At 39.7% G+C, this 25,785-nt stretch overlaps 1 protein-coding gene and 1 long non-coding RNA gene across 2 annotated transcripts; one reads left to right on the plus strand and one right to left on the minus strand.

The window, feature by feature from the left end:
• Window positions 1-254: 254 nt before the first annotated feature.
• On the plus strand, window positions 255-25,785 carry LOC145773698 (uncharacterized). The gene is made up of 5 exons (XM_082584833.1): window positions 255-430; window positions 1,874-2,332; window positions 2,544-2,782; window positions 13,290-13,466; window positions 25,127-25,785. The coding sequence occupies exons 1-5, from the start codon at window positions 255-257 to the stop codon at window positions 25,195-25,197; spliced, it is 1,122 nt and encodes a 373-aa protein (XP_082440959.1). The 3' UTR covers window positions 25,198-25,785.
• Window positions 3,421-7,611, minus strand: LOC145774663 (uncharacterized). The gene is made up of 3 exons (XR_014290033.1): window positions 7,280-7,611; window positions 5,662-5,731; window positions 3,421-5,588 (listed from the first exon to the last, which is right to left on the minus strand). It is a non-coding gene; the product is annotated as an uncharacterized LOC145774663 (long non-coding RNA).

Consider the following 25,785-nt stretch of genomic DNA (forward strand, 5'->3'; position numbering starts at 1 on the left):
TACGGTAGGCTACATTATCAGCGACATTTGAATTAATAATTTTCTTGCTTTTAAAATAAAAATAAAAGATAGCCTACGTAGAATAAAATTGAAAGTTAGTGGTAACAAATAAGCTAAGGAAGCAAAGGTTTGTCCATGAAAGTACGTGAATTAATCATTAATTCAACTTATCTGTTTTTCAAAATTAAAAAAAACTGTGTTCTCTTTACATTTAGTGATTTTCTATTGTGTCCTTTTATTGTCAACGGCTCAGAATGATGCAGCACTTTTCAGCAAATCAAATATATACTCCCCGCGGTGAAGACGGTTGTATCGGTAGAGGAAGCTATGGAGTTGTCAGAATATGTGAAACGTATTTGCACCAACGGCTCGTTGCCAAATGCTTTTCTACAACGAGTTCAGAACAAGATATTGATGCCAAGATCAAAAGGTGATTTGAAACGAGCTTGAATAATTCCTACAAGTGCTCTGTAGGCTAGGCTAATTATGCTAGTCTATCAGATTTACATAATAGTGTTATGTTTATATGCATCTTATACTTTTCATTGTCAAACGTCGTTTTATTGTTGAGCTTTGCCTGTTTATGGTCGAAAAAAATAACCTTTCTACGCAAGTTAAATTTTATCTCTCTAAATTTTATCTTGCCCTTTTCCAAAAAAAGTTTTAATAGGCTATCATGTTAAATGACCTTTGCCCTTCTACCAGTTGCTTTATCCCCTAAAGATTTATACCTAGCTACGCCACTGGTTGAACTATAATTAAAGTTTCGAATGGTCTCAGTGAATAGACATGATTATGATTCAAATGAAAATCCGCAGTGTGTTGGAAGCCTTCAATTCTCAGACTATAAAATAGTCTAGATCTTCGGAAAAGAAATGTAAAATCATGGATCTTATATAGGCTATCCCAGTGCTTTCCAACCGGTAGGTCGCGACCCATTGGTGGGTCGCGAAGCTATTTCAGGTGGGCTGCGAAGCATTTCTAAATGTTACTGAATGCTAAATTTTTTTTTTAAATAAAGACATTACTATAGATCTCACAAGCCGCAGTTTGATCTTGAACAGTACTGCGCCTTCGCCATCGCTACTCTTATCTTCTCTTCATTTGTTGACTTTCCATTTTCATGAATTGTGCACCCTGTTTTCTATTAGATCGAGAAATTATTGCATTATGATTACGTAACAATTATGCAACAATGTAACAAGTAGATGTGTTGTGTCGGTACTAAAGATGCCATAATAAAGATGTCATATCTCATTGTGGGGTCGCACAAAAAAACTTGAATTAAAAGTGGGTCGCAAACTGAAAAAGGTTGGGAAGCACTGGGCTAGCCTACGTACAGTAGACCTACAAACAAATGTCAATTGGATGAGCCATAGCCATCTGCAGTTGCGACCTGATTTGTTACATTTTGCAGATTTTGATCATCACTGCTGTTAGTATTTGATTAAAATTTTCTAATTTTTTTTACTTTTTGCTAACTGGTAATGAATAATGATATAAAAGATTTTTGTTGTCTAGGAAGCGCTGTGGAAAATGAGAAAAAGTAAGATGAAAAGCGATCAATCAGATTGTTAAAAAGCAATCAACAGTCTAACTCTAATTTTTGAAATAAAATCGTCTTTTTATTTCTACCTCTGATGATGTTAAAACTCATGGTGTCACCTGGCGAAGACTGTAAAGAAAACGTTACAATAAAAATTTTAGAAAAATTTGTTTAGACAATCACCAAAAATTAGCAAAATTTGAAAAATTCTGCAGAAAATAACAAATCAAGCCATATCTCTAGGTAGCCATGGATGAGCTCATGTATTGTTAAGTTTGTGAATGCATTTCTGTTAATAGGCCGGTTTATATTTTGTTTTTTCACCAGATTTCAAGATGAAGCGTCCGTCCTGCATCGACTGCAGCACCAAAACATGGTGGCTTTTTACGGAATTGCAAAGTGGAAGGACTCCTTTGCAATTATGATGGAATACTTGGCTGGTGGAAATTTGCGTCAGTTGCTACACAATCAAAATGTAAAAGTCATACCGGGGCCTTTGAAACTAAGGATTGCTTTTGAACTAAGTGACGCCATTTCATGGTTACATTCTGGTTATAAGCCTGGAAAAGTCTTGATTCACGGCGATATTAAGCCAGAAAACATTCTTTTGTCTGATAATATCACGGTTAAACTAGCTGACTTTGGAGCAGTGCACTTACACTTGTATGATGATGTTTCCAATACACTAAACTTATCACCTAACTACCAATACACACCATTGTTTGCTGCACCTGAGCTTTTAGATAGACCTCGAATTCCGCGGACAACCGAAATGGATGTGTACAGGTAAGAACAGGTCTTTTAAATGGCAGTCGATGCATATTTTTACATTGCTGCTTGGTTTAATTACGTAAAGTAAAGCATTTGTTTGGCTGCACTTTCAAATTGTTTTGTTGGAATAGCATGCACACAACACGCAATTTCCAAGAATAAATAGTTTTATAGATGGACATAGTCTACTACGCTTGCAATAAAGTCTATAACTTATACTCATCAGTTATTCAATGGTCCTCTATGAACTCATAGCAAGGAAACGAGTATTCGAAAACGTCCAATATTCTCCCGATGTGCTTTGCCAAGCCATCATTGAACGGGAACAGAGACCGGATGTTTCATTTTTCCAAGACTTGAGTATACAATTGAGTTTACAGGACCAGGCAATATTAACAGAATTACTGAATATTATGAAGAAGAGTTGGCTGAAGAATCCCCAAGCACGACCAAAGATGGCAGCAGGTTAGTAAATTATGATTTCATGGTTTTACGTTATTTAGAAATAACTTAACTTGCTTTATTTCTTTGTCCACTACACATTAGGGTGGGTCGTTTTTGACTTTTTTTCGAAATTCAATAAGGGCAATAAGTCATAAAAAGTGGCACATGTATAAAAAAATTACGTGTGCAAAATTTCATCAGTTTGGGGTTGCATCTTCTTCCCCGGCAGGGGAGTCAAACTTTCAATTTTTCGGAAGAAAAAGGGGAAATTTCACTTTCCTTTTTAGCATAAATTTTTTATAATTTTTCTTCTGGCTAGTTGTAAATTGTAATTGAGATGTACCCAGAACTTTCCTACGTAAAGGCATGTTCGAAGCTTAAGGTTTACTGCCCCCGCATAGACGACCAAAATGCTGAATTTTCATCAATTTCAGATGCAATTTTGTCATTGCTCAATAAACAAAGTTGTCGCAAAAGGGCGAGATGGTGTTAACGCTCATTTACGTTCTGTCCACTAACTTTGCAGGATGATACGAATTGACAAACTATAAGACGCAGTCTTGCTTAAATTAAAAGCAATAGTAAGCTTGATCAGTTACTGCCGTAAAACGCAACCCATAATTTACTTCAGAATAAAAGCAATAGGCTATGATCTGCAGGTTCCGTAAATGGAATTTACTGTACAGTTTCGACGTAAATTGTTATCATGATTTTGTTTACACAAATTTGTCATTTACAAACCAAAATTAAACGTTCACTTGATAGGCTACTACAAGAACCACATACAGGAGTAAACTTTGTTTGACAGCAATGTAACGATAAAAAAGAACTTGTGATAACAAAAAACAAAATTGTGTCAAAAATACAACAAATGACAAGGACTTTTAACCAGTTGACCAGATTATTGTTCAAACTTAGTTCTGGCTTAAGTCTAATGAATCATAAAATCTTGTTTCGACTAGAACAGGAATATTTTTCCTTGATTGTAATATTGCTTTAATGTACCCATCTCTTTCAATGCTGTCCACCACATGTGATGAGGCATCTGTCACGAATTAAATGGCTCTCTCAACTGTTGAGAGCAACGGAACAGCTGTTGTGGAGGCATCTTTGTTTTGATGTGCTCTTCTATCACACTGCTGTCAACACCACGCATCACTGGGGGTTCCGTAACTGGAATATTTTTCCAGTCAATAAAAGTAACGTTCGAAACTGAACTGCAATATTGGCAGGGTGAATTTTCGCTGACGAGTGCTGTGAGATGATAATACTCTTGAATTGAAAATTCTTCTCCATCTTAGTTCCCTTACATACTCTTCGGTATCACATATCATTGCAATCAAAATGTTTTCAGGATGGGCATAAAACGCATTCCTCAGTAGTACTTTGTTGACGATATTGCGAGCTTTATTCAATAGCTTCTGAGCAGAGCGTACAATTTTAAAGAATTGTTTTGGGCCATTGATGAAATTGCTTTCCTTTTTAATAATGGCAAACCATACTGGAATGTAAACATTCATAATATAGTCCACAAGTTCCACCAATACAGCTGACGGTTCGTTAGATGCAACGTAGAATTCTATTGGCTGTGGTCAACCATCTTGAGTGGTTCATCATACCTGGACTCCTAGATGCGAAGTGAATTGATATTTCTCCACTTTTCACTGCTCTGTGAATGTGTAGAAGATATTTTTGATGAGTGCTGAGGTCATTTTCATCAATTTCAATCTCTGGTGCCGGAACTGCTTTATATTTTACAACATCTAGTTGTGTAACAGTGTCTAGCTGTTTCCCAATGGGTCCAGTAAAGCTATCAGGTCCGCTAGTATTGCCACCCAGTTCTTTTATAAGATGCTTAAGAGGCAATTCATTACTATGGAGTAGGCATATTAACCATTGAAGTGGCTTTTGGAAACGATCTTCCAGGAGCTTTATCACGCCGCCTTTTGTTTACTGCGGTTTCATCGCATCCAATTGTCATTACATTATCGTAGCTAATTTTATTGGATCCAAGAATTCAGGTAGCTATTGACACACTATAGATCCGTTGGCTGCAGTAAAATGACCAATGAAATGAAAACTTGGCTTCTCAAGTAAAGTAGTGTGCTCTTCAACTGCGAAATGTTTTCGAAGTCTCCCAGCAATTTCATCTTGTTTGATGGTTTGATCTTTTCGGTCATCAAAATATATGCTTTGCAAATTTAGGCACATGATGCTTTCCATTGGAGCTGCAAACCTTAGTTTTTGTCGCTCTTCTAAATTTGCTTTTATCTAAAACAGATTGAGATTCGCTATTCGTTACAACTCCCGCATCGTGTAGAAGTGATGAAGCAATAAGTGCTGCAGACCTATGTGAAATACCGGTAGGCTACGATGACATGATCCAGCAAATACTACTAAACTGGAAGTAGCTTTGTTTTTTTCTGGGGTTTTAAGAAGCAAAACTGGGCTGATAATCATAATCTCCGCAGCGTTCTTCATTGGATGACAAAGTTTCTGAGCTTGAATAAAACGTTAGAGGTGTTTTAACCAAAGCGCTACTTGTGCCTGCTCCTGGGTCTTCACGTAAAGAACGGAATTGTTCTGATCTTGCAACTCTACTTTGAAAACGTTTAAACTTAGATTTTGTGGCCGATTTATCAAGTTTATCAATCACCATTGTTGTGTGCGACGCGAACACAACATGTGCGGTAGTTAATTGCGCCGGTGACGTCACGATTTTCCTAATCCACCCGGCAGGACTGAGCAACTGTTAAAGCACGCCAACTTGAAGAAATCACTCGGTTTCCAATGACTGCTTCGCAGCAATGAAGTTTATACGGTTTTTCTGTCAAGAAATAACACAACGTAAGACACTAGTCACAATTCAGCAAGCAAAACAGTCGAACTGATAAACGTACCAAATTTGTTGACTAACAGTTTTCAATCCACTGTACGGTACACAAGTTCCACAGGTTGGCCAATGACGCACTGAATAAATAAATTCGCGATGTTACCTTTCACAAGTAGTACGTACCGTACAACCATTAGGCTACGCTAGGCCAAAGGTCATTAGAAAACAAAGAAACGTGGCATTTCACATGGCCTAGTTAAGATCAGTTTACGAGAATTAATTTCCATTAGGCTGACAAATTATTGGTCAATAATTCAGTAGTAAACATGAATCCACAATTCACGACACAAATCAATCAATCATACAATTCAGAATAATCAGTGACGATCGGTGAGGGAAAGCAAGGAAAGCAGTGCTTACCTGAGCGAAAACTATGCAAAATATAATGACTGAATTCTAGGTTTAACTTCTTATTATTTTTATCAAGTCTATTTTAACTTGAAAATTACTGTGTTCGTGACTAGAATTACTCGTAACTCTTGTGAGTAGTCTAAGTCCTCACCAAACCGCATTTCTTGCCTATAAATGCCAATTAACGCAAACGCTTTTGTCAGAAACCATCACTGAAGCTCCAGGGAAATCAACTTTCAAAAGTGCTTACCCTACATTGAAAAACGCCTTCGTTTTATCCAATCCTCAATCGTTTTGCAAAACGACACCAGCTGCTTAGCCAATCAGATGTGTTATCTGGTGTTATGGTTAAAATTGCTTTCCCAGTGACGTCAATGCGTATCTCATAGTGGCTGCTTTTGGTTTCAGGCGAAAGGAATACAACCTCTACGCATGAGTGATTTTCGGGCTTGTAACTATAGGCTACTGAGTACGCTGAAAATAAAGCTGGTTCTCTTACCAAAAAAAAACATAGATTCTACAATAAGACATGCAATTCCAAAGGGTACATTAACCAACCAGTACTGAAATAGCACAAGTGTTTTTTTAATTCTTTGGGTCAATAGACTGACATCACAAGTTCAGAGCAAACATACTTGTGTTCTTCAAGAATGGACTAGCTTAATTTAGCCTATAGGCTAATTATTTGCTCTTTACTAGCGCACCAGTCCAATGCATGTCGTAAATGCTTACAGATGACATTGACAATAAGTTTTTGTGCTCAGTCTAAAAAAGCAGCCAACATTCTAGACTAGTCCCAGTTTGATTGATTGATTGAATCTTTATCCCCGGACTGGGAAAGTCCGAAGATTTTGTTTTGGAAATGCTCTCAGAGCGCACCAAATTGGAAGTGTTTTTCAAAATTTTCTGGGGGAGGCCCCCCAGACCCCCCGCTGGAAGTGTTGCCTTCGGCAACACGCCTTCGGGCTTCGCCCGACGGTTACGCCCCTCGTGCCTACTACCTTGCTGCAACATATTTCCAAGTTGCTTTCCCAATGGTTTAAGCCACCGAACGTCACTGAGAATAATAAACGTACCGGTAGTATAACCGGGATCAGTAAACCAAATGATGCACTTGCACGCGAAGGATTCTATAGTGATTGACTCTGCAATATTTAAGTTTGAAGTATTAGCCTAACAACAATTTACGCACATCAGAGATATGTTACGTTTGTTTACGGTAGAAAGTCAACATTCAGCTACAAAAAACATTATTACATCACAAATAGGCTCACCAGTAAGTTGAACTTTGAGAGATAGCAAGCTGCAAATATGGAATTCAACCTACACGTAAATATTAGGCTACCATAGCATATTAGGCTACCATGTTGGAAAAAAGTTCCCGCGCTTTTCAAAGTAAGCAGCAAAAATTTCTCTCTCCAGGCCCAAATCAAAAAATGGACTCATAAAAATAATTAAGGCCTGGAGAAAAGCTAATTCTAGAAGAACCAAGAAGAAAATTTGATTGTAGTCATATCAACACCAAAACTATCAAAATCAACCAGGAAGTTGCAGAGATAATTAAACTTGAAAAGACCTTCAGTTAGGCTAGCTAACAAGTCAGCAGTCATTGTTTGTTTTTTTTTTTTTGCATTTACGAAGATAAATCACAGCTGCCAGTAAAATCCTCAAGTTTAGAAGACAAAGTAAGTTAAAAGGACTCATTTTTGACTTTCTTACATTTTCTAAACCAAGCCATTATTTTTCACCCAACCATTACTAATAACCTTCAACCCAACCAAGACCAATTTCAGCACAAGCTCAACCATCAACACCAAAGAGGTTAATTTATTGGAAACAAATCAAATTTCAGAAGAAAAAATGATCAAATCTGGACAGTTTATTGTACGCTACCACTCACCACTCCATTTTTTGTTTAATTTTAGTTTGTTATTCTATTAATTTGTAGTTCTACACAATTTTGAAGTACAGTAATCAGATACAGCTACAGCTAGGTCAAGACTGACTAATATTTTTCCCCTAAGTTTCATCCTTTGTGACGTAATAATAATATTTTTAAAATCTTCACCTTCCGAACTCGTATTTTTTTTCTCGTACTGTATTTTACATTTCGTATTCCGACATTGATCGATATCATAAACCGACTAACTTAGGCTACGTCTACGTAAGTATATCCATTATCCTCGCCAGTCTTAATTCTCTTTTTAAGCTGCATATTTTAATCAGGTCATTTTAACACAATTCATTTGATTCTATTTCACTGCTTGACGGAATTTTGCCCTGAGTGACCTCTCATCAACTAAAGTACCGTAATTTAATTCAGTTCCTAGTTTCAAATTAAAATTATTACTTAGTCAATTTCCAAAATCCTTGCTAAATTAAATATTTCATAACGCAATAATAGTGTTTTGTTTATTTTCTAAAGTGTTTCTCACACCACTTAAACCAGACTTGTTATTTGTTCTTTTTCGGTGCTTGTTGGTCACCGTCCTATTTCGTCACACATGTGAATTCTTTGATTATCCTGACTACAAGTTATAAATGCAGGTGTTGGTGATTTTGCTTTTAATCTGTTTTGTTGCAAAGTCATTTTGTAATCTTTCGTGTCCTGCGTTATTGGTTTTGTATTCATCTGTTGGTCATACCGGTACTTTGTTTGTGGCAATGTCTGCGGATTGTAAAAATTTTTATTCAAAAAACTCCTTCTCTTTAACTAACAATATTAATAGGAACCAGCTATCGATTTTACATGTAAACATGAGAAGCTTAGTTGGCAACTTTGAAAAATTAGAATCACTGCTTGTCGAAATGCAAGAAGCACCGGACCTTATTGCTGTGTCAGAAACCTGGCTGAATGAAAATCGATTGCATTTTGTTAGCTTGCAAGGCTATAATTTTGTCCACTTTAATAACAAACAAATTGATGCTAAAATACAAGCAGGTGGTGTCGGGCTATACGTAAGCAGTTCAATAAAGTATAATCAAATTAATAATTTAAGTCTAAACTTACAGGAATGTGAAGATCTCTGGGTGGATATTACTTTATCAAACAGTAGACAGTGCACAGTTGGTGTAGTATACAGGCATCCCAAAAATAAGTTAATTGAGTTTCAAACCAAATTCTGTGAGTGCATTGATTCGTTAAATAATTTCAAAAAACAATATTACATTTGTGGTGATTTTAATATTGATATGTTAGCAAAGACAAAAAATTCTGCTGTAAAAAATTACTGTGATGCGTTTCTCTCTTTAGGCTGCAATCAATTAGTACAATCCCCAACCCGTGTAACTTCCACAAGTTCAACTTTAATCGATCATGTATACAGCAACGACCAATCAAATAAAATTCAATGCCATGTTCTTATTCACGATGTTTCTGACCACTTTCCTATTGTAGTTGTGATAAACTCTGTAAAACCAAAACAAGAAAAATATACACAAAAAGTAAGGAACATGAAAAACTTTGTTGCTGATGAATTCGTTTGTGATCTGGAAAATAGCTTGACCAACCAATACACAGAAAGGAATGATTCAGTTCATAGCAAATTTAATCATTTCATCGACACTTTTAATGACACTTTAAACAAGCATGCACCTTTACGATTGTTGTCTCGAAGAGAAAGAAAACTCAAGACCAAACCATGGCTAACAAAAGGAATTTTGAACTCCATCAAAACTAAAAACAGACTATATCACTTAAAAATAAAAGACCCAACAAACACTTCTGCACAAGCAACATACAAAAAGTACAGAAATGTACTTACTCATACCAAAGAGCAAGCAAAAAAATGCATTACAGTTTTCTTATTACGCAAAGCAAGCACAACACTGGAAAAATATGGAAAACCATAAATGACATCATCAAGTACAAACATAAGCACACAGCTCACATACCAGAAGAAATAATTAGCACTGACAATGAAAAAATATCTGACCCTGCACAAATAAGTAACTGTTTTAATGATTATTTCACAGAAATTGGTTCTTCCATGGCATCTAAAATCCCTCTACCGTCTCCTGGCTCATTATTGAAATTGCAAAGTGTCCCATTCTCCTTTTTCCTAAAACCTGTCAATCAAGAAGAAGTATTAAAACATCTTAATAATCTTTCTGTCTCTAAAAGTACAGGACATGATGGAATACCTATAAGATTTGTCAAACTATCCTCACCAATAATCGCCCCTTTCCTCACCAACTTATTCAATGAGTGTATCGATAAAGGTGTATATCCTGATGTACTAAAGGTCGCTCAAGTTATCCCAATCTTCAAAAGTGGCTCCAGGAAAAATTGTTCCAACTATAGGCCCATATCACTATTGTCCCCCTTCACCAAAATATTCGAAAAATGCCTGTATGAACAAATGTACAATTATCTAACAAAAAAGACCTGATCACACCACATCAGTATGGATTTAGACCACAATATTCCACTTCGTTAGCTGTGTCAAACGTTTGTGATTACATCTTAACTAACCTAGATAATAAAGATACAACTTGCTCTGTATTTCTTGATTTAGCTAAAGCCTTCGACACAGTTGATCACACTATTCTCATACAGAAACTAAAAACATATGGTTTTCGGGGCCTTCCATTACAATTGTTAAAAAGCTATATCAGCAATCGTCTACAGCACACGGTCGTCAATGGAATCTCTTCAAACTCAAGACAGGTTACCTGCGGTGTGCCCCAAGGATCGTTATTGGGACCCCTTCTTTTCTTACTGTATATAAATGACTTACCAAATTCAACAAACATGAATGTTAAAATATTTGCTGACGACACCAACCTTACGATGAGCGACAAATGTGAAATAAATTTGCAGAACAATGTGAATGCCGAAATGCAAAAAGTTTACAACTGGTTGAAGCTTAATAGATTATCATTAAATTTCTCAAAAACTGAATACATGCTAATAACAAATAAAAAACACATAAAAAATTTTAACATTAACATTGGTAACACAAACATTCAACAAAAAGATCAAATAAAATACCTTGGCGTTTACATAGATAACAAATTAACATGGAAATATCACATAGATAAAATTTGCGGAAAAGTAGCAAAAGGTTCATGGGCGTTGCTTAAACTCAGAAATTATGTCAACACAGACACTTTAAAAGATGTGTATCACGCTTTGATTTACTGTCATTTGCAATATTGTATTTCAAGCTGGGGAAAGGCCTGTGACAGTGCACTGGATCCATTAATAAAATTACAAAAAAAGGTTATAAGAATAATTACGAAACAAAATTACTATGCTCACACTAATTTTTTATTTTTCAAAATGAACATCTTGAAACTAAAAGACATACATAACATTGAAATAAAAAAGCATATGTACAAAGTTCATATGAATGAGTATCCGTCTACGTATTGTGATTTATTTACAAATGCTTCATCTATTCATCAGCATAACACAAGATATCAAACAAGCAACAATTATTTTATAAACAGATCAAACACAGAATTTGGCAAGAAGTCCATGCAGGTATTGGGACCAATGCTCTGGTCAGAGGTTCCAAGTAGGCTAAAAAACTTATCATTTCATAGTTTCAAAAAAGAGATCAAAACGTTAATTTTACAAAGCTACAGTGCATCGTAAGTGATACGTTATGGAAACCAACTTGTCAGTTGCTTCGGAAACTTTATTATTCTCTGCTTGCTTCATGGAATTTTGTGTTTTAGCCTACGTTATCATCAATATGTTTTTTTTTGTGCGTATGCTGTTGTTGAAGCGCGGGAACGTTTCAATTATTATTTTTCTCTTGTAAGCTTATTTTAAATGGCAAAATCGTAATTTCCGTAGGGTGGCAATTGACTAGTAGACCGTATGGTCGTCTCGTTGTCTCCCTGTCGGTATGGGAACTTGTGTAACTTTTGTACTGTGTATATTGCATATTTCAAACATGTACCTATGTTCCTGTTACTGACAAATAAAACATTGATTGATTGATTGTCAAACTTAAGTCCTGTAGAAATACATAACAGAGAAGCAGCTAACAAAGCATAAACATCACTCAATCAATTTTCAGTCACAGACTACAGTAGCTAACAAGTTCGGCTAGCTGGCAAACTAGCAGCAAAAACGAAAACGTCTCGAATGTTCCATAGACAATCTCGTGGTGAGTGTTGCCATTTGCAAATCAGCGATAACATAACAATGAAGGGGAAACGACGCTAGGTGGCGAATACACAAATTAACGGGAGTAATGCGGTAAAACGAAAGGCAGGCCTTTCAAGGACCTGTTGAAAATCTAACAACCATTATGCGGCTTGTTCTTTGATCAAGAAGGAACTGTTGTTCCGTAACAGGGACAAGATTTTTCCGTCGGCAAGTAGGCCTACATTGCTGAAAATTGGATTGCTAAAAATTGGAACACTTACAACAACCGACATCAAATAATTTTTGCTTGCAGATTCTTTCATTTGCTCCAAATTTTGCTGAAGTTTAGGCCCACCTCTAGACTTTGACTTCAAAGGTTATTCATTTTATAATAAGTAACTCTTTATCGTAACACATATGGGCAGTGATTCCAGCGAAAGAGTTTGAACAGAAGATAAATGATTCCAGCAAAAGAGTTTGAACAGAAGATAAATTGGCGTATTGCGTTAACACCATCTCGCCCTTTTGCGACGAGTTTTTGTATTGAGCAATGACAAAATTGCATCTGAAATTGGTCAAAATTCAGCATTTTGGTCGTCGATGCGGGGGCAGTAAACCTTAAGCTTCGAACATGCCTTTACATAGGAAAGTTCTGGGTACATCCCACTTACAATTTATAACTAGCCAGAAGAAAATCTATACAAAAAAAATTATGTTAAAACGAAAAGTGAAATTTCCCCCTTTATTTCAAAAAATTGAAAGTTTGACTCCCCTGCCGGGGCAGAAGATGCACCCCCAAACTGATGAAATTTTGCACACGTAATTGTTTTAAGCATGTGCCACTTTTTTTTGATTAGCCTTTATTGAATTTCGAAAAAAAGTCAAAAACGACCCACCATACCACAAATCCTATGAGGTCTAACCTCAAGCAAGGAAACGTTCTCAATTTATTTCGCAGCAATTGTTTACCGTATGTTTCTTAGAAACACAAATAGGCTAAACACATTCTAAAGCGGTGTTGTAACCAGTTTGCACTCGCAAATTTCAACCAATTTTTGTTTCTCCCCAGAATTCTGTTTAAAAATACAGAAAATACAACTTCGCTTACCCATTCTCTATTTAATGTTGTTGTATTGCATCACAAGTTTAAATTTAATACATTTATAAAATAACCTTTTTAGTTCGAGACAGACTGTTGCACATTCTACAGCAATTAGATCCACAAAATTTAATGATCATACAACAAGCAGCTTTGGTTGCAAAAAACATGGGTCTGAGACAACTGATCAATGATGGCTCTTGGGTTTCCTTGGATCGATTTTTACCACCTTTCATGGAAGTCAAAGCTCCTTTAACAAGTGAGTTGTTTTTAAAGGGAGGGATCTTCTTAGCGTCAGCATAAGGCTGACTACTCATTATAGAAGAGCGAGAAATGCGTTTCGCTAAACATACTGATGTAACCTCAACGATAGCCATCAAGACTTTTTTAAAAACAAAAATTTCAATTTACTGGTAAAAGCAATAGTGGAGAACTCTGTGGCATGAATGAGTTGTGAGCTGTGGCGTACGCAGAAGGGGCATTTGGGTCATGCCCATATGCCATAACTCTGTTTAATAGCCCGCCCATATTCATATTTAGTTGGTGCAGAGTTTTTCGGCAATTTTAAATAAAAAATGTGACAATACTGTTACAAAAAACTCGACATTTTATAGCTTAGGCTGCATCCATCGGTTTTGCATTGTTGATCATCATTTGGAATGATTATTTTAAATCAGCAAAACCAGTAAATCTGTGCTATTTTGTTGGAGTTTACAGAAGAAATAATACTACGCTCTCGCTTTCTTAAAATATAGTGTGTTTCAACGGTTGATAGCATGAGACTTGCCCAAAATTACATGCTCCTGAAACAACGATGTTCCATAATGGCATCCAGACAAAACATTGACAGGGATTATCCAGCGTATACTTCTGCAGTCGAGATGATTTTTTCAATTAAGATCTTTTTAAGACGGAGAAGAGGCTTGCATACGGAAGGAAACGCCACGTTGCCAAATGTTTTGCAACTACTTTGTTGAAGTGGGTTATTTTGCGTTCAACCCAGGGCGACAAAATGGAGGGGGCGACAAAATGTCCAAAATCACGCGATAAAAATGTTGATTTTAACGATTTTGCATAAAATATTGTTTTTATATTAGTTCCGTGTTTCGATTGGGCCCCCTCATGGGTAATGGGTATGCCACCTTCTTAAAACTACAGAATTTTCAACTTTTTTAGTTCAGGTGGGGGGGGCGACAAAATGTTTAAATTTGCGTGCTAAGGGCGATTTTTCAGAAAATATTGTTTTTATATTAGCTTACAGTAGTTCCGTATTTCGATTGGGCCCTCTCATGGATATTCCCTTTTTTAAAATTACAGGATTTTCAATTTTTTGAGTTCAGGGGGCCCAACAAATTTTTTTCAATTTGCGTGCTAACCCAGCCAGCAAGCCCATATGGGCCCCATATACTATTTTAATTGGCTTGTGGGCATGTGGGTTCTAGGTGGGTTTTTGTGTTTTTGCCATATGTGCCCAATATGGGCTTTCTTGCAGAATGTGTTGCTAAATGACAAGATGGAATATAAAACTTCCAATCTTCAAATTCGTGATCATATAAATGCATTTTAATAAATTTAGCCACATAAAATTATTGATCATGGGCTAAGCGTGAAATATTAATGGGCTTCCCACTTTCTTTATGGGCAGACCATGGGCTGCCCACATTTTTTATGGGCAGACCATGGGCTGCCCACATTTTTTATGGGAAGACCATGGGCTGCCCACATTTTTATGGGCAGGCCATAGGCTGCCACATTTTTTATGGGCAGACCATGGGCTGCCCACATTTTTTATGGGCAGACCATGGTCTGCCCACATTTTTTATGGGCAGACCATGGGCTACCCACACAGTGATTCAAAGGTTTGTGGGCAACCAATACTAATATGATATAGCCGACAGCTCGATCAGCATTTGTCTAGACTTTGAGATTATTTTGTTGTCTCAAACGACTTTTATTGATCTTTTAAACAAACACAAAATGAAATTGAACAAGCAAAAAATTGATTGAAAGCAATTAAGTATAGTTTTGATTGGGTATATATACATTGCATTTTGCAAAGCTCACTGATGCTTGCGGTTTGAGCATTTTGGCAAGGTTGGCAGTAGTAGGCTACTATTTTTGGTGCTTAGGAAAATGTCAACATGTCACATGGAGGTAATGTCACAGGTAAATAAGGAAAGGCAATAGGTGAATAGGAAGAGGTAAATAGGTAAATAGGTAATAGGTAATAGGTAAGTAATAGGTAAATAGGTAAAAGGAGGAGGAAAATGTCACATGGAGGTATATATCTCCTTGGCCATACCAGTGTACCTATTGAACTGAGGAGACCAAAAAGTGAAAATGGTGTGCACTGCCTGCAGTTATGGACGCTCTTGGCTCACGCCGATTGAGCGCTTCACTGGCGACACCTTTCTATGCATTGCGCAAAGTTCACTGCTTGCAGTTTGAGCACTTTGGCAAGGTTGGCAGTAGTACTATTTTTGGTGCTTACGTACCACAAATAGGAAAATGTCACATATATCTCCATATGGCCAATGGCTATACCAGTGTACCTACTGCACTGAGGAGACCGAAAGGTCGAAACATTCTATTTGAATAAGGTAAGTCTCACGAGCCTTATTCAAAGTGCGAACGATTAATTGCGACCTGGTGGCTTTGGAAACATTGCTGCCAAAAGCGACTAACAGCAGCAAGCCTTGCTTTCCTCGCCTGAGCAAGCGACACTGGCCTAACTTTTGCTAGCCTTTTTAGATTTTTTTTAAAGCTTAGCTAGACAACTTAAAAACTAGAAAGTTTAGAAAATAGCCTAAGTCAGCTAGATCGGTGGCCCCCTTTGCTGGCGGGCTCTTTGCAGTTTAGTGAGCCTTACTTTAGCGGGTGGCATAAATTTCGACAGGTTCTGCATTGAATTGGAAGAGTGGACCGCTGGCACATCGCCGCCCAAGAGGACACGTCCTCGCAAACCACGCTTCAATCGTGGCGCCGGGCTCGCACGGCTCGCCGTCGTTCGAACGGGAGTTCTCCTCGGTCGGATGGCGGGGGCTCGCGCGGGAACGGAGCCCGATATCGTAGGGGCGTGAGGTTGCGAGCCGCCTTCTCGCGGGACGCGAAGGTAACGGTCCGCCAGATCGTTGAAGGAAAAAAAAACAGTGACCGTCGTTGCGAAATCCCACCTCAAGAAATTGAGGAGAGATTTCGATGCGACATGACCGCTCCTGAAGCTGGGAGTTGCTTGCAGATGCCCGAGTGGATGAACTCCCACCGTTACGAGCATGATAGTGTTAACCTCTTCCCCGTCGATGACGGTGTATGGAGGTGGAGGCGGTCCTCCAGTCGCTTGATGTCGGTTCCGCCCCTGGTTCTGACGGATTGTTCTACGGTTTCTGGAAGACCCTGGACCCAAGAGGGGGACTCTTGGCCAGCCTTTTTGAGACCTGCCGGATCAACCGTCGTGTACCGGACCAGTGGAGAACCAGCAAGATCACACTCATATGTAAAGACTCTGAGAGTGACCTGCACGACGTCAGCAACTGGCGGCCAATCTCCATCTGCCGAAACATTTATAAAATTTACGCCGCCGTATTGGCCCGGCGCCTGCAGCGATGGGCGGTGGAGGGGAATGTTATCAGCCGAGAGCAAAAGGGATTCATGCCCACAGAGGGCGTCTATGAGCATGTGTTCATGCTTGACACCATCCTCTCGGATGCACAGTCACGCAAAAGACCTGTGTCGGTTGCGTTTTTGGACATTCGAAACGCCTTTGGCAGTGTCCGGCACGAATGCATAGACGAGGTCCTGCGTCATTTTGACGCCCCCACAGACCTTATTGAGTGCATCTCCAACATATACGTCGATAACACCTGCACCGTCCGCTGCGGCAATGGTGAAACCGACCGTATCCCTGTGGGGCGGGGAGTCCGTTAGGGCTGCCCGTTGTCTGGGCTGCTATTCAATTTGGTCATCGAGGTGCTCCTCAGGGGCGTCGGTGACAAAACGGATTGCGGCTACAACCTTCCTGCCAAAGAAGATATTAAAGTACGTTGTATGGCCTATGCGGACGACATCTGTCTCGTTTCTTCCGATCGCGAGCAGATGATCTCTCTCCTATCTGCTACTGAACCCTTCTCTTCCTGGTCCGGGCTACGGTTCAACCCACGCAAGTGTGGAACCCTGTCGTATGGAAAAGTGTCGGCGTCCGTCTGCGGGTCGACCCGAAACCTCTCTCCCTTGCCGGGGAGTAAATTCGAGTCATCCCAAAGGCGAGACGTATAAATACCTCGGCGCTCGAACCGGTTACGCCTCGGACGCATCCCAACCCAACCCTTCATCTCCACTCTGGAGAAACACATTTCTTCTTTAATGCAATCTTTTCTCACCCCAAGCCAGAAACTTCTGACACTCACTTCTATTCTCCCGTCCGCGTCATACCATCTGCGAGTGCGGCGCTTTAAACAGTATGAGCTTCTGAAGCTTGACCGACTGGTTTTGCAGTGTTTGAAGGTGGCGTGGCGTCTTCCCAAGTGGGCCTGCAGCGCGTTCTTTTACTGCAAGCCTGCATTGGAAGGTTTGGGCATCACGAACTTGTATCGCGAAAGTGACACGCTTTCGGTAGCTCATGCTTTCAAGATGCTGACGTCACCTGACAGCATTGTCTCTGCCGTCGCTCTCGGGCAGCTTAGCCGTCATGCCTGTCTGAGGTCCGGCACTCCAGATCCCACGACTGACCACCTGGCCAGTTATCTGAACAGTGACCCCCTCCTGACGGCGCCCGTTCTAGACCGTGCCCTACAGGCGAGAGCCTGTGAGGCCGTGTCCCGGCGGCCACCCGTCGCCTGAACGTACGTTGGTCCGCCCGCCCGGATGGCGGCCTTGAGTTGGCCGCGGGGAGCTCCACAATCACCCCTCCTATAAGGAAAAAAGTGGTGCCGACCCTCCACCAACACAATGACTTGTGGTGGAGGAGACAGTGGGAATCCAAACCTGACCAAGGCAAGACGTCAGTGCCCACTGCCTGTCCGGATTTTCAAATTCCTAGACCCGGTGCCCGAACATGAGCTCCTGGATCACGCGGACCGAGTATTTGCGTACAAAGCTAGATTGAATCTTATGCCACTTAAATCAAAACCAAGCCATGGCCGCCGTTACCTACCTGCCATGTGTCGTGCGTGTGGGAAAGCGGAAAAGACTCTCCCCCACATATTGAATCACTGCCCTACCGTGATGACTGTCGTCACGGAACGACACAATTCAGTATTGAGGGAGATCGTGGGGCGCGTGCCTGCCGAATGGCAACCCGGGCTTGCCATAGATAGTACGGTTCCACGGCACGTGGAAGCGGGCGGTGCCGATCTGCGTCCTGGCATCGTCTTGCAACGCCCTGACGGTGTCACGGTCGTATGTGACGTCACATGTCCGTTCGACAACGGCGCGGATTCTCTACGAAAAGCCGCCGACAGGAAACACGACAAGTACGGCGAATTATGTGTCAATATAAAGGAAGACAGGAAGCGCCCTTGCAGGGACGTCCTGTCACTTCCGTTTGTCGTAGGCTCCCTCGGGAGCTATGCCCCGACGAGCTCTCGAGCTCTGACGGCCTTGGGCGTTCCTGCTCGTGAGGTAGCAGAGGTGGCTAGAAAAGTGTCTTTCCTCTCAATCGAAAGATCCTTCCGCGTCTGGAAAGCTTGGAACGCCGGCTCACTTGTGGAGGGGCTACATCATAGAAAAGACGACTTCAGCGATCAGAAACTTATTCCCCAATAACAGAAACGTTGCAGTATGTATCCGAGCGCGCAAGACAGCAAACCGTTTAGACGTCATAACCTTATATCAATTTTCTTAAAATTCATCACCTTATATCATCACCTTATGTGTATTGTACATGAGACATTTTATTCCTTTCCTTTGTTTATTTTTGAATGCTTGGGTTTGATGAGACTGGAGCATTATAAAAAAGATGACACTGGTACAGTTGTACATTGTACATTGTGAATCGAGACTGGTTTAACAGCAATTAAGTAACTTCAGTCATCACTAGATCTCTATGTATTAATCAATCAGTTTGTTTCGAATTATCTTACGCTGCCTTCGCCTTGTAACGCTGTTCTTGCCCGCTCGGATCAACCTCGCTCTGCTTTCAACGCATTGATCAACACGATCCCCTGATCAACTCGATGCAGCCTCAAAATTTCCATCCCAATTTTCTACTTTTACCTGGTAATGTAGCCTATCAGTGCCTCTGGTTTCGATCGCTAGCCTCCCCGACCCAGCTGGGCGAGCCTGCCTCAACGTCTGGCCAGTGCACATCCGTGCTCGCCGAATCAAAGCTTACTCTTCTCCAGTGAGTATTTATTACACTCCCACTTATATATATATACATTTTTTTTCTATTGATTAATCGAGCCTCTGCTCCACATTTTTATTTGAATTTCGTCTGCCACGAGAGCCAAATTATCCTTAAATATTTGACTCTCTTCCTCCTGATAGACCCCAATTTTATCCGCTCTGCCTACTGGCAGACCGGGTATGAGAGTCAAAAGTACCTGCGCCGAGGTCGCGTGAAAGAGACATGGGCGCCGCCCGGCGGTCAATTACTGCCGGCTCCAGCGTCCACACGCGTCGGGTCGCCCGACCCGTCGCAGGTCATTTTTCTGCGCTATGCAGAAAGAGCCTTTCTCCCTGGCCCGCTTCGCCATTCTAAATTTGCGGACGGGTCATGCAGTGTTTTCGATCCACACTTTCTCTCCACAGGTACCTCGACTCCCCAGCCTGGCTCTCGCGACCTAAGCTGGTGGACTTACCCCTCCGGGTGCATCGTCACCCCTAAATCACGCCGCTCCCCGCCGCAGCGGGGTGTGGCAGGCCAGTTTCTAAAAGTCTTCGACCTGGCTATGTTTGTTTGTGCTCTCTCGCCGTGTCAATCCTTTGTACCCGTGGGTTGTTGATGCGAATAAAACAGTTGAACATATATTTAGCTTTTTTTCCCTCCCTAGATTGTTTTTTTGGAAGCAGCCTTTTCTCCTTAATAGATCAGCTGTTTGCCACGTAGAAACGTCAGGTGAGAATAGTTAGTTAGCTACAGCGAGTCTAGACAGTACGTGACCAACTTTTAGGGTGTGGTCAAGTCGGAATTAGCTGAATTTTCCTTCAGAAGGAAAATTTACAACTTTTAAAGCTTGAATCTCGGTAAGTCTGTTTTAATTCTTATCACTACTTACCTAACTGTACAACTTAAAAGCACTACTATAACTCATGGGCGACTCTCAGACCGAGTTTCAATACCAAAGAACTGTGGTTGTGCAAGCAGAAAGCCAGTCCTGGCTCGATGTGAGTACATTCATCAATTTCTTTATGGAAGGTGGCATCCTTTCAAAATATGGAAAAGAGCTAGAAGCTGTGCGTGTCTAGAGCCTGCGGCAGCACGTTTTCAACGTCACCTCTGCTTCTGAGAATGAAACAAAATCCTATATATAAATCAACATGCACTTGAAAATTACCATAACATCAAACATGAATACTTCACGTCATCAGACCACTGCACATTACCAATAATTCATCTCCAATATCAACAACACACCAAATGGGGTGAATATTCATACAAAATCAATCAATAACAGCATATTAGAATATGCACACGCATGGCCACCTGGAGATGCGGCCTGATTTGTCACATTTTGATTACAGCTACTGCTAGTGCTTGACTGACATTTTTTGAGATGTTTTTACTTTTTGCGGTTTCCTAATGACAAAAAACTTTTTGTTGCCTTGGGGAAACAGTAGCAAATGAGAAAAAGTAAGTTGAAAAACGCAAAATCAGACTGTTATTGAAAATTAACAGTCTGACTAAAATTTACAAAGTCAAAATTTCTTTGTTTTTCAACATGTGAGAATGTTAAAACCTATTGCGTCATCTGGGGAAAAGAATAAAGGAAGCGTAAAAATCTAATTTTTAGAAAAATTTATTTAAACGTTCGCCCAAAGTTAGAAAAACCTGGAAATTTCTGAAAAATGTCACAAATCAGGCCGTATCTTTAGGGCACACGTCATAACAGAGCTCGAAACGGCTTGGGAAAATTGGACTATTAACTTACCACAAATGGAACCACCAGACATGCTAATATGGTGGGATCAAGGCAAACAAATGTTGAAAAATCGACTGATCGAACTCTCGCAAGATGTCGCACTCAAGCGTAGAGAAGATTACAATCAGGCCAAAAACATGCTACTCACTCTGGACGCTCATCCAAACCACAACTTGGAAGAACGTCGACCGGAATTCTTGGAGAAAATCCAAAACTTCTACGATTACAAAGCAACCGGATCTCAAATCAGATCCAGAACAACTCCAACAAGCGATGAAGAACCCTCTAAAAGCTTCTTCAAAGCAGAGGAACAAAACTGTAAAAGCAGCTCTATCACTGAGATACACGACGCAAACAACACAATTCTCACTAGGAAAGACGACATACTCAAAGAAGCACACAGCTTCTATTACTCCCTATGGGGTGTAGAAGACGACATCGACTCTCAAGAACAGAACAGATACTTGAACATTCTTGGAGAGGCCAAAATTGAGGAAGACACAGCTGACCAGTCTAAAAGAAGTAAAAACAGCCATCGATTCTCTCAACAAAGATTCTGCTTCTGGATCAGATGGTCTCGGCGGTTTATTCTACCAAAAATGCTGGCACTTCCTGAAACACGACATTTTGGAAATGCTTACAAATTGCTACTTGAGGAAAAAAATGACTCCCTCAATGAGAGAAGCAAAAGTGAAGTTAATCTTTAAAAAGGTGAAAAAGAAAAGCTCAAAAACTGGAGACCGATTTCTCTACTCAACACAGATTACAAGATCTTGAGTAAAATCCTCTCCAACAGACTCACACCCATGATCATAAACCTGATTTGTCCAAATCAGAAATGTGGGTTGCCAAACCGCAGAATAGAGCATATCACAATGAACATACAAGCGGCCCTGGAAGCATCTCAAACACAGCACAGGGACTTGTACATCATGATAACAGGCTTTGAAAAAGCTTTTGACAGAGTTAGTCACTCCTTTCTCTATGGAATCTTGAAGAAACTCGGCGTGAAACCAAACTATCTATCTTTGCTTTACAACAAAACAAAAAGCAAGATAGAAATCAATGGAGCCTTAACGAAACGAATAAACGTCAAAAAGCGGCATTCGACAGGGTTGCCTCCTCAGCACGCTCTATTTCATAATCTGTGCTGACGTGCTCACACGTCGCATAGAGAAAAACCATCTTATAAACGGTTTTCGCTTTTCCAAGCTGACAATCAAAATTCAGCAATATGCGGACGACACTACATTCATAACAAGAGAGATGCCATCTAAAAAAAAATAAAATAAAAGATCGAAACGGTGTGCAATGTCTACAGTTGTATATGTTATATATACTATATGGGCTGTATTAGATTTAGATTTATGGGTTACATATGGGTAGCCCATATTAGATTTATGGGTTGCATGTGGCAGCCCATATTAGATTTATGGGTTACATATGAGTAGCCTGTATTACATTTATGGATTACATATAGGCAACCCACATTAATATGTGGGTTGAATGTGAGCAACCCACACGAAACCCATAAATGTACTGGCTCAATGTGATGCCCGCGGACACAATGTGTACGGGCCCCATATAGGCAGCTCACATGGGGCCCGTACATCAGCCCATATGGTTCCCCATGTGGGGCCCATACGTGCTTGCTGGCTGGGAAGGTCGATTTTGCATAAAATATTGTTTTTTATATTAGTTACGTATTTGGATTGGCCCATCATGGGCATTTCTTTTTTAAAACTACAGAAATTTCAATTTTTTGAATTCAGGGGAGCCCGACAAAATCTTCAAATTTGGGTGCTCAGGTCTTATTGATTTGGCCAGGCTAAGTATCGAATCAAAACTAGCCAAAACAATTGATTTTGACACAGTCATCAGAAATTTTGCTGGTAGAAAGGCCAGAAAAGCCTCTCTAAAAAGTATACAGCAGGCTTTATGTGAATAGGTCTGTTTCAGAATGTAGATTTTATGTGATATTTCAGTGTGTGCAGGCCTTCAATTTACAGTTTTTGTGGTGGACAAACGTGTCCAACTGAACTGCCTCCTTCGACTTCGATTGAACTGCCTCCTTCGCAAATTTTCATTGCCTATTGTAAAAACTTCAGGGCTACTAGGCCTATAAACAAGCAGTGCTAATGAGCAGGTCAGCATCATCTGCCAGATTTAGCACATCCTGCCAGCACCATAAGTTTCCCTTTTTGTTTGTTTTCACTATTTATTTCTCTGCAGTCTTACCTAGCCAGGCCATTTCAATATTATTCTTGAATTTTAGGAGCAGTGTCAATATTGACTCAAAACAGGCATTCTGTATAGTGATTTCCCTAATCACGAATTTTTTTGAATAGGCTAGCAATTTCCCTAACCACGATTTTTTTTTATAAACACGAAATACTTTTCTTCACCCACTCTTTAATTCTGAATATATATATTTTTTAGTGGTAATCACTTCTAGCTACTTGAGTCTAATTTACAAAAAAATAATTTTAGCCGAAAAATCCAACAACATTAAACATACTGTACCGACGAAGATCGAGATTGAGAGCAAGGATTTCGCCTCCGCCTCTGAACACTCCCACACTAGCCTGTTTACACTTCCTTACCTTTTCCATGACCAGATCAAACCCGATATGCCAAAAGCATGGTCGCTTAACAAATCTTGTACAATCATAAAATTTCCCCATCCGCAAAACTTACTATCTCCACCTAGTGGTTGCTTTTTTAAACTTTTATTTGTCACATGGCGCTAGAGTATTACTTCCCGATTCTATTGATGTTTCACTGGTCATTCTAGGCTCACCAAAAGAGAATTGACAGAAAAGTTAGTGCAGACAGTCAGAAAGTTTTCAATTTGATTTGGAAAAGGTTTTTGGACCTAGGTCAAACATTTGCGGATTGCTGAAATCTGAAAAGCTGTTTTGGTCTAATTTTTAGTGCAAAAATAGGGATAGGAATTTTCTTACCTGTGCCATTTCAGTTTTTGAGTTTAAAAAAAATATTAGCCTGTTTATTTTGAAATCCGTGTTTCGGGTTATTTCACTAAATATTCATGGTTAGGGAAATCACTATAGTTATGCAGGGTGTCTGTAAAATCTTTGCATGATTTTAAAATAGAAACACTGTCCGGAACACCATGTGTGCATTGGCCTTGCGAATTAACGCGCACCACAAATTTTGTTTGTGATTTGTGAGATATCACGCGACATGTCGCGTTGGGGGGGGGAGGGCCGGCAGCAACATCTGCACCGGGGCCTGGCAGGTCTCTTGGAGGCCTAGATGATACCACATTGTCATATTATTATCGGCTGCATACCCGAGTGGTAAGAGCAGATTGGTTCGGCATTCGAAAGGACACCACTCAAGAGCAAGTGGCTGTGTCTTTATCGAGAAACTTAAAGGAATGCTTAAAGGTGGACATGAAAACTGTGGATGTCCTTGCCTTCCTCTATTAAATCTTTATCTACCGGGCGTAAGCCTGGATACGATAAAGAAATCATATGTGAGCATAGAAGAATGAATCACACTATCTGCAAAACAATGTTTGGTTAAAAATTTGCAATCACATATTTTCATGAATTTCTATACATTTTCTACAGTAAAATTGCTTGAATAATTGTAATAATTTCATTGTGATAATCAAACTTTTCATGCAATCAATTTTAGCTCATAAATAGTCGAGAAATGTGGAAATAAATTAATCCTGCCTGTAAATTGTTCCACTGAAAAGTTGTAATTTTGCTTGAGTTTTACTTCCATTTATTAAACCCTTTTTAGCTTTGGAATATGTGCAAATAATATGTCTAACAGCCAGTTACAAAACTGAAAGCTTTATATTTTTCAGGGCATGGTTTTGAATTCACACCGATGTTGCAAAATCCTTGTCAGGGAACTTCGACATATGGATTTTTCTGATACTAACGCATTACCTTCAACGCCAGAGCTTTTTACAACAACTAAAAGGTTAACATCAACACACACAACGAATACACACTTTGGATAGTCACCCTCACAAGAGCCGACGCCGACGCCGATATTGTCTGTGAATTCAAATGTCACAATGCGAAGCCAATACCAATGATTTTCAATTAGTGTTCCGTAAGAAATTGATTAGTTTGACCAGCGTTTCATGGAACACCAATCGAAAATCAAAATTACAATTAAAAAAGAGCTTCGCGTATTACTTTCTGCAATTCCTGCCCGAATATCAACTTTGTGCTCATCCAAACAGGTCCAAATACCGCAATGAGGAAAATTGAAAGTGAATGAATTGTTGTTGCGTTGTTTATTTTATTGCATCATTATAAAATTTATTTTAGTGTTCTGCAAGATTATTTTAATGCATAGTGTTTTGCTGATCTTTAGCGGTTGAACCACTATCTTTTTTATAATTAAAATAGCCAAAACTCTAGCTGCATGCTGAAAAGGACAGTGCACTGGCAAGGTAAAACGACTAACCGCTATAACTAAACTGCATTGTGGTAGTAGGCCTACAACGTTGTA

Source organism: Aplidium turbinatum, chromosome 7, assembly GCF_918807975.1.
Source record: "Aplidium turbinatum chromosome 7, kaAplTurb1.1, whole genome shotgun sequence".
Lineage (NCBI taxonomy): Eukaryota > Metazoa > Chordata > Ascidiacea > Aplousobranchia > Polyclinidae > Aplidium > Aplidium turbinatum.